Below are 10,380 nucleotides of genomic sequence, written 5' to 3'. Positions count from 1 at the left end.
TGCCAAGTACTCCCAGGACGTTGCTAAGCGAGGCCTAATCATCCCTGCTAACCTCCACCATCACAGGAGTGAGCTGTCAAATGTTGAACTGCATCAGGGGAAAGAGAGTATACAAGGTTTGAATCAGAGAACAAGCTCACTCCTGATGGTGGCGGTGAGCCGTGATCGACTAGGCCTCACGTCAACATCCTGGGAGTATTCCAATCAGGCTTCATAAGGTATGTAAATGGCCTACACCTATAGCAAGGGTATTGTTCATCTTAATCAGATCTGCACAGTTTGTTTTAGGCGGAGTTCACACCTAAGACGGATCCGTCGCACACCAGGGGTCCGGTGCGTCCTAGTTCACTGTTTCAGGTCCAATTTCAGACCAAATTTTGGGCTGAATTAAGACCTGAAACGGACCAAAAAAGGCACCCATTTTTCCTGCAAAACACACCGGACCTGCTGCGGAAATGTCAACCGGCTCCATAGAGAGCCAGCCACATTCTCCTGCTATGCGAATTGGATGCGGGAAAACCCTCATCCAATTTGCATAGGTGTAAACCCAGCCTAAAACTACAAACATTCCTAACCTGCATAGGCAGGTTTTTATAAAGTTGAACCATCCTTTTAAGCACTTTTTTTTTAATTGGTTGTATCCTCTGCTTTGTGATTTTTTTACCTACAGGAAAGCCTATAATAAGGCTTACCTGTAGGTAAAATGAATATCTCCTAAACCTGTACGGTTTAGATAATCGCCCTGCATGCAGCTGCTGAAGTCAGCAGTGCATGCGCTCTGAAGGTCCGGCTGATCGTGCTGGAAATTCAGAGCTCCTTGCTGCAACAGAGGACTACAGTGCGCATGCGTGAGAGTGACATTATCATGGCTCCAGCCACTCACCTGGAAGAAATGCAGAGGGAACATTTCAGCTCCCTCAGCAGTGACTAGGAGGCAATACTGGTGCTTCGTTCTAAGGTAAGTACAGTATTTCATAATGATCTAGGATGCATTATGCCTTTGTCTTACAGGGTGTTTTTTTTTTTGTAAGGGCATACTACCACTTTAAGCTGCTTTTCTCCTGACAAGATTTCTGTAATTCAGAGGAGCTGCACAAACTCCATGTGTAGATGAGGCCTAAACCCTTACTGTCTGGGTTACTGATCCAGGACAAACCTGCAGTAAGCAGTCACAATTCGTAAACTACATATATGTTTAAGATCTGTGAGTGAAACTGTATTGAAACCACCGCATAAGCTGGATTGGCAGGCAACTATCATTTGAGGGCCCACGGTTTCCTCAGTACAAGAGCTCCTCTTTGTAACTGCGGCCAGCAGCTGCCTGATGTTTTTGGCGCCAATGAGGTTCATCAACCATAGCTGAGACGACCCGCTGACAGCATTTGTCGCACCGGTGATGACGTCTTTTTGCTCCCGGAAGTGGTCCGTTGTGCTTGGGTATTCCCCACGTGTAGAGAAGTGCTGGGGCTTCTAGTGCGCTCTCGCGGCCGAGTGGCGGCCTACTCCCTTAGGTCGTGTTTTAGACATGGAGCACCTCCAGCTCAGCCTGTCGGGACTAGGCATCATCGCTCAGAGGAGCGGCGCAGAGCTCAGCCAGTATCTGTCCAAGCAGGTGAGAGAAAGAGACAAAGCGGGCAGCCCGGGCCGGTAGCGCCATATGTTGCAGCGATCAGCGCTTTGATGATAACAATAACCTGTTGCCCGAGGAGGGCAGGGCGATATTCGTCGTGCATTCCTCGGAGCCGATTCCCGCACTTGGGAGCTCCGCGCCGTGTTTTTTACATGGCTGTGCATGGATGGGCAGCACACAAAGAACTTTTGTCTAGTTTTCCAACACTTCCCCCAAATACACGTTACATCCTTGTGTTAATGGTATTACCAGCCTGGGCATACTGTTACAGTGATTCTGGGAATATTCTCTCATTTGCATTTGCTTTGTATAGATCACTCAGGGGCGGAAAGCTTTCCTTGGATCTTTGTTTACATGTGAGCAGTCAGGCTGAGGACACATGTGGGGCTAATGTTCTAAAACTGCAAAGTGCAAAATCTGATGCAGGTGAGCATGGTAGCCAATCCGCTTCTAACTTCAGCTTGTTCAATTAAGCTTCAAGGGGGAAAAAAAATGATCTGGAAGCCGATTGGTTTCTATGCAATCGGCTTCCAGATCATTATTTTTTTCTTCAAGGTTAATTGAACAAGCTGAAGTTAGAAGCTGATTGGCTACCATGCTCACCTGCACCAGATTTTTCACTCTCCAGTATTAGTAAATCAACCCCATGGACTATTTTCTCACAGGCTGTTTTTATTGCAGCAGTTACACCCTTTCCTCCTTTTTGTTAAAAAAAAAAAAAAATGATATCACCCCCCCCCCCCTTCTCTTTTTAACCACTTCAGCCCCGGAAGAATTTACCCCCTTTCTTACCAGAGCACTTTTTGCGATTCGGCACTGCGTTGCTTTAACTGACAATTGCGCGATTCCCCCACAAATAGAGCTTTCTTTTGGTGGTATTTGATCACCTCTGCGGTTTTAATTCTTTTGCCCCATATGCAAAAATAAAGCGACAATTTTCTTCCTCAGTTTAGGCAGATACGTATTCTAATACATATTTTTGGTAAAACAAATTGCAGTAAGCATATATTGATTGGTTTGCGCAAAAGTTATAGCGTCTTCAAACTAGGGGATAGTTTTATAGAATTTTTTTTTTTACTAGTAATTGTAGCGATCTGCAATTTTTTTTTTTGTGACCGTGACATTGCGACGATCATATTGGACACTTTTGACACATTTTTGGGACCATTCACATTTATACAGTGATTAGTGCTATAAAACTGCACTGTTACTGTACAAATGTGAAGGACACTGAACGGGTTGAATATGTTCCCTAATGTGTGATTCAAACTGTAGGGGAGGGGGACACACAAGGGGAGGAGACCGATGTGTGTGTTCCTCTGTACTGGGAACACACATCGGTCTCCTCACCTGACAGTGGATCTGTGTGTTTATACACACACAGATCCATGGTCCTGCCGTGATTGCGGGCAATCGCAGGGTGCCCGGCGGACATCGTGGCTGCCAGGCACGCGCAGCGTATCCCGCCCGATGACGCGCCGCCGGCACCCCCCCCCCTGAATGGCCGGGAAGCCCAGGATGTCATATGACATCCACCCAGGATGGGGGATCTCATCTGTGGATGTCATATGACTATGGGCGGTAGGGAAGTGGTTAATAAAATAAAAGATCGATAACTTTTTTAAAGTGATCTATACAGCAATCAACATATACACAGCAAAATCACAAACGCAATCATTCTTAACCACTTCAATACCAGGCACCCCCTCCTGCCCAGGCCAATTTTCAGCGCTGTCACCTTTTAAATGACAATTGCACGGTCATGCAACAATGTACCCAAACAACATTGTTCTCCCAAATAGAGCTTTCTTTTGGTGTGTGTGTGTGTGTGTGTGTGTGTGTGTGTGTGTGTGTGTGTGTGTGTGTGTGTGTGTTTTTTTTTTTTTTTTCTTTCTGCTAAACAAAAAAAAAAAAAAAAAATGAAGTTTAAAAAAAAAATGCTTTCGTTGTCTCTGCTAAAATGTTGTAAATAAGTACGTTTTCTCCTTCACTGACGGGCGCTGATAAGGTGGAACTGACGGGCAATTATTGGCAGCACTGATGGACCCTACTGGAACGGGCAGGCATTTCTGATTGGCATCTGTATGGGCACTGATGTCATCCCTGGTGGTTCAGGGTGGCATACTTGGTGGCCATCTACTGTGGGCATTCCTGTGGCTCAGCGCAGACCCCCCCCCCACGTCAGGAGAGCTGCCGATCATCTCTCCTCAAGTCGCATCTGTCAGAAGTGAGAGGAAAAGCCGATGAACGGCTCTTCCTGTTTTCACTGTAATCAGCCGTGTTTGGACATGGCTGGTCACGTGGTAGTCTCCGTCAGACTCTTTATCGAGATCGGTGTTGCGATGTACCACCGATCGCCACTCTGTGCGTCCCCACAGGCAGGCGCCAGCTGTTATCCTGAAAGATGTCATATGACATCCAGTCAGGATTACAGAACCACTGTCCAGCCATCGTCATTCGACTGTAGGTGGGAATTGGTTAAAACGGAACCGCAGCCTGCTCACATAATTTTGTAATATAAACATCTTTGCCATTCTGAAGCTTCCCTCCAAGCACTTTGCATATATATAGTGATTCTGTATTTGCCAAATATGCTGCATAAATCTCTCTCCACTCTGGCTGCAACCATTTTAACTGTGGGCAGCTGAAGCTGCTGCCTGTTCACTTTCTGGATTTACACAGACACACACCTCCAGCTCTGCAGCTCTCATTGACTCTTATGACTCATCCTCTCCTCCCTTCCTGGCAACAGGCAGAGAGCTGTGCATGATAAGCCTAGGCTAATGACCAGACAAGAAACGGGAGTGGGCTGTATAAGGTATTTACTGGCAGGAAAAAAATGTTTTAATATCCAAAGTTAAAACAACAAGAGCAGAAGATTTTAAGAGATGGAAAGATGAAAAAAATGATTGAAAGCATCTTGTCCCCATGTTAATGAACTCAAGGGCCTCTTCCTGACTACCCTGTACATTGGTTGTCTGGATCTGTAGGCAGGGGCTTATTGGAATCTGGAAGCTCCCTTTAGCAAGGGGGCCCCCAGATCCCGGCCCCCCACCTTATTTGAATGAGTATGAGGTACATTGGACCCCTACCCATTCACCAAAAAAATAATTAACACTGTACACAGGTTTTTAAATATTTTATTAAGGCAGCTCCGGACCCTCCTCCGCTGTCTTCTCCCCTCTTCCGCTGTAAGAGAGGAGAGAAGAACGGTGAGAAGAGATGCCGAAGCGGCCTTATTAACCACTTCCCGACCTCCTCATGTACATACACGTCAGCAGAATGGCACGGACAGGCACATGTACGTCCTCTGCTAGACGTGGGTGGGGGGTCCGATCGGGACCCCCCCGGTACACGCGGAGGTCGGGTCCGCTCGGGGAGCGATCCAGGACGACGGCGCGGCTATTTGTTTTTAGCCGCTCCGTCACGATCGCTCCCCGGAGCTGAAGAACGGGGAGAGCCGTGTGTAAACACGGCTTCCCCGTGCTTCACTGTGGCGGCGCATCGATCGGGTGATCCCCTTTATAGGGGAGATCCGATCGATGATGTCATTCCTACAGCCACTCCCCCCTACACTAGTAAATACACACACACAGTGATCCCTAAATGTTACAGCGCCCCCTGTGTTTAACTCCCAAACTGCAGCTGTCATTTTCACAATAAAGAATGCAATTTAAATGCATTTTTTGCTGTGAAAATGACAATGGTCCCAAAAATGTGTCAAAATTGTCCGAAGTGTCCGCCATAATGTCGCAGTCACGAAAAAAATCGCTGATCGCCGCCATTAGTAGTAAAAAAAATAAAATAAAAAAAACTATCCCCTATTTTGTAAACGCTATACATTTTGCACAAACCAACCGATAAACGATTATTGCGTTTTTTTTTTACCAAAAATAGGTAGAAGAATACGTATCGACCTAAACTGAGGAAAAAAAAAATATGTTTTTGGGGGATATTTATTACAGCAAAAAGTAAAAAATATTGCATTTTTTTCAAAATTGTCGCTCTATTTTTGTTTATAGCGCAAAAAATTAAAACCGCAGAGGTGATCAAATACCACCAAAAGAAAGCTCTATTTGTGGGGAAAAAAGGACGCCAATTTTGTTTGGGAGCCACGTCGCACGACCGCGCAATTGTCTGTTAAAGCGACGCAGTCCCGAACTGTAAAAACCCCTTGGGTCTTTAGGCAGCAATATGGTCCGGGGCTTAAGTGGTTAAAATACTTTAAAAACCTGTGTACAGTGTTTATTTTTTATTTTTTTTTGGTGAATGGGTAGGGGTGTGTATGTACTCATTCACATAGGGTTGGGGGCTGGGATCTGGGAGCCCCCTTGTTAACGTACATATTAAGTTATTTCTTACACATGACATCGATAAACTTGCAATTACACCCCAAAATATATTCTGCCACTCCACCTGAGTATGGCGATACCACATGTGTGGGACTTTTTCACAGCCTTGATTGGGTAATCCCATCAGCAGTGCTATTGTGTTCTGTCATTGGGTAGCCTTCCCCAAAGACAGAACACAATGATTAGTGTTTCCGGCTATAGCCAACAGCACTAATCGTTCTGGAAAACCTTCACAGGCTTGTGTACAACCAGGGTGCCCCTAAATCGAAATTTCCATCCATGTACCACTGTCTTAATATACATTAGTGTTAAATGTGTTTTTGTGTTTATATGCCAGCCTATTGTCTAAAAAAACAAAACAAAAAATAAACTGTATGAACTGACTAGGAAAATAAAGTTGCAAGGAAAAGTATGTGAACCCTTTGGAATGATATGGATTTCTGCACAAATTGATCATAGATGAAGATCAGATCACATTTTAAGTCACAACAATAGACATTCACAATCTGTTTAAACTAATAACACACAAATAATTAAGTGTTCCCATGTTTTTATTGAACACCATGTAAACATTCACAGTGCAGGTGGAAAAAGTATGTGAACCCCTAGACTAATGACATCTCCAAGAGCTAATTGGAGTGAGGTGTCGGCCAACTGGAGTCCAATCAATGAGATGAGATTGGAGGTGTTGGTTACAGCTGCCCTGCCCTATAAAAAACACACACCAGTTCTGGGTTTTCTTTTCACAAGAAGCATTGCCTGATGTGAATGATACCTCGCAATCGTAGATGTCATATGACATCCAATCAGGATTACAGAACCACTGTCCAGCCGCCGTCATTCGACTGTAGGTGGGAATTGGTTAAAGCGGAACCGCAGCCTGCTCACATAATTTTGTAATATAAACATCTTTGCCATTCTGAAGCTTCCCTCCAAGCACTTTGCATATATATGTGATTCTGTACTTGCCAAATATGCTGCATAAATCTCTCTCCACTCTGGCTGCAACCTTTTTAACTGTGGGCAGAAGAAGACCTACGATTTAAGAATTGTTGACTTGCATAAAGCTGGAAAGGTTTATAAAAGTATCTCCAAAAGCCTTGCAGCTCAACAGTCCACGGTAAGACAAATTGTCTATAAATGGAGAAAGTTCAGCACGGCGGCTACTCTCCCTAGGAGTGGCCGTCCTGTAAAGATGACTGCAAGAGCACAGCGCAGACTGCTCAATGAGCTGAAGAAGGATCCTAGAGTGTCAGCTAAAGACTTACACAAGTCTCTGGCATATGCTAACATCCCTGTTAGCGAATCTACGATACGTAAAACACTAAATAGGAATGGATTTCATGGGAGGATACCACAGAGGAAGCCACTGCTGTCCAAAAAAAAAAAAAATTGCTGCATGTTTACAGTTTGCACAAGAGCACCTGGATGTTCCACAGCAGTACTGGCAAAATATTCTGTGGATAGATGAAACCAAAGTTGAGTTGTTTGGAAAAAACACACACTGTGTGGAGAAAGAGGCACAGCACGCCAACATCAAAACATCATCCCAAGTGTGAAGTATGGTGGTGGGGGCATCATGGTTTGGGGCTGCTTTGCTGTGTCAGGGCCTAGATGGATTGCTATCATCAAAGGAAAAATGAATTCCCAAGTTTATCAAGACAATTTTGCAGGAGAACTTAAAGTGGGGATGTAAACCCGAAACTATATATATATATATATATATTTTTTTTTATGTCACAATGTAGAGTATAAGATTTTCTATCATCTGTGCCCATACTTGCCACACAGTTAATCCAGCTCTGAGCAATCCTTTTATTGTTCAGTGACATAAAACGGACTTGCAGAGAAAAACCTTGGTCCGTTCTGCCCCCTTGCTGTGAATGAGTTTATTTTCATATCTCATGCACTAGCTTCAGACGGGCATTATTATTTTTTTTTAATTCCCACCCTCACTCCTTTTCTGAAGTCAGGTGATTACATTTCTGGATTTTGATTGTATATTGGTGATTGTAGCAGAATTCAGTGTAAGAAATACATATGAAAAAATGCATGTTAAAAAGAAGAGTTTAGAGGTGGGCGGGGAGTCTACTGACATCACAACGCCACCCACCGAGCTCCAGACAACAGACCCACCCACAGAATCTGCAGTTTTTCAGGTCTCGTAACAGACAGAGGGGAGAAATTTGACAGGTAAGGATACATGCAGGAGGCGTCTATATCCTTATAGATCAGCACTATGGCAGTAGTTTAGAAAAGATGAGAGTGGGTTTACATCCACTTTAAGGCCATCTGTCCCCCAGCTGAAGCTCGACAGAAGATAGGTTTTGCAACAGGACGACCCAAAGCGTTTAAGTAAATCAACAGAATGGCTTAAACAGAAAAAAATACGCCTTCTGGAGTGGCCCTGTCAGTCCTGACCTCAACCCGATTGAGATGCTGTGGCATGACCTCAAGAAATCAATTCGCACCAGACATCCCAAGAATATTGCTGAACTGAAACAGTTCTGTATAGAGGAATGGTCAAGAATTTCTCCTGACCGTTGTGCACGTCTGATAAACCAAACTTTTCCTGTAGTTGCAGAAGTTATTGCTGCCAAAGGAGGTTCAACCGGTTATTAAATCCAAGGGTTCACATACTTTTTCCTTATGCACTGTGAATGTTTACATGGTGTGCTCAATAAAAACATGGTAACATTACATTTTTTGTGTGTTATTAGTTTAAGCAGACTGTGATTGTCTATTGTTGTGACATAGATGAAGATCAGATCACATTTTATGACCAATTTGTGGAGAAATCAAGATCATTCCAAATAGGGTTCACATACTTTTTCTTGCAACTGTAACTACCACCTAGCTGGTCATTTCATAACAATGATGAGCAAAGGTTGTCGCATGACATACCAATCAAGTGGCTAACATTTTCTGGTTATGTTAAAAAGGTATGTGTTTGGTTTGTGTCTTTATAGATATGGACTCCCCAAGACCGAGAATCTCTGCTAAGCAGTTTAGCACAATTGCTCTTGGACAAGGAATGCACACTTTTGGTTGGACGACAGCTTCGACCTTTGCTATTGGATCTTTTAGAGAGAAATGCAGAAGCTATAAAAGCAGGAAGTCAAGTCAATCATGACCTTCATGAGAGGTTATGTGTTGCAATGAGCAAATTGGTCACCAGTCACCCGGATGTCCTTCCGTGAGTATTAATTTGAGGACTCTTATGTGCTCTGTTTTTGTTAAAATGTACTTGTGATTTAGCATCTGTTGGGCTTGTGGGATACTAAAGAATAATTGGTAATGAGGTCTGATGTTTTAGAAAGGACTTCCTAACGTGATTGCAAACGTTAACCTTGTAAAACACACTCGGTTTAAAATGGAAATAAAAGGCCAAAACATTTTTGTGTAGACATTACAATTGTTTTTTTTAATACACTCCCCCTTTTTTTTTTATGTAGTGGGTGCTACTCTGCCACCCTGCACCTCCCGCGGCAATTCACACACTGACAGGCTCTCCAGGACACAGAGCCTGTCAGTTCCTGCGCCCTCCCTCTCCTCCTGTAGCCTAATCCAGTGTGTGCGGTGCTTGCAGAAAGACTGGCCACCTGTTCTGTTTTCTCCCCTGCTTTCCCCCCTGCTTTCCTATCGGCAGGGGGAGGGAGCCAATAGAGAGCTGCAGGAGCAGCAAAGTATTGTAGGACATATAGTCCCTATCACCAACGACCCCATAGCCTTCTATGGGGGCAGAACTACCCACCCCAGCATGCTCTCGGGCAAGAGGAGAACAGGAACACAGGCTGCCTGGGAGCTGGTGATCTCACCACGAGACAAGGGCAAGACTGGACAGGAGTAAGGGGGCTGCCGTTTCTCAGTTGTTGTTATGGTCCTCCCACAGCTCCAAGAGTTGGTCGGTAATGGCTATCCCACCAGAGGGAGTACCCCGGGTGCATTTCAAGGCATTCCTGAGGACGTGAGGCATTTCGGTTGCAAGGTAGCCTGTCGGGCCACTTGAAGAACCATCTTGCCTGGCCATCTCCTTTTGGGCTTTCTTTGACGGATCGATGAGCGTGCACTTGCCCACCTTAAAGACACTGCATGCAGACAACATTGCTGTACCTGCTCACACTTGTAGGAACACTTACACCCTGCTGTGCAGTCATAGTATCCATCTGGTTTGAGGATACTGCTAACATACTGTACATCACTTTTGTCTGCCAGGATACCCTTAATTACACTTTGCTGATCCTGCCAAACAGGACACAGAGTGCACCAACACAAATCTAACTGAAGATGCCGGACATTTCCAGTGTGAGGAATTTCTGTTCTTACTGATTTAGCAGTGACTCAGTGGTCAGGTATACTCACTTAGAAGGAACTCTTAAGTCTAAAGTTGATTCATTT

The 10,380-nt window shown here is 44.5% G+C and overlaps 1 protein-coding gene across 1 annotated transcript in view; it reads left to right on the top strand.

The window, feature by feature from the left end:
- The first annotated feature begins 1,394 nt into the window (after window positions 1-1,394).
- MDN1 (midasin AAA ATPase 1) overlaps window positions 1,395-10,380 on the top strand; it is a 354,267-nt gene continuing 345,281 nt past the window's right edge. Inside the window, 2 exon segments of the mRNA XM_040347762.1 lie at window positions 1,395-1,612; window positions 8,952-9,178. Of these exon segments, the coding sequence (XP_040203696.1) occupies window positions 1,526-1,612; window positions 8,952-9,178 (314 nt within the window). The 5' untranslated portion in view covers window positions 1,395-1,525.

Source organism: Rana temporaria, chromosome 4 (genome assembly GCF_905171775.1).
Source record: "Rana temporaria chromosome 4, aRanTem1.1, whole genome shotgun sequence".
Lineage (NCBI taxonomy): Eukaryota > Metazoa > Chordata > Amphibia > Anura > Ranidae > Rana > Rana temporaria.
This window is presented reverse-complemented; position numbering and strand designations above follow the sequence as displayed.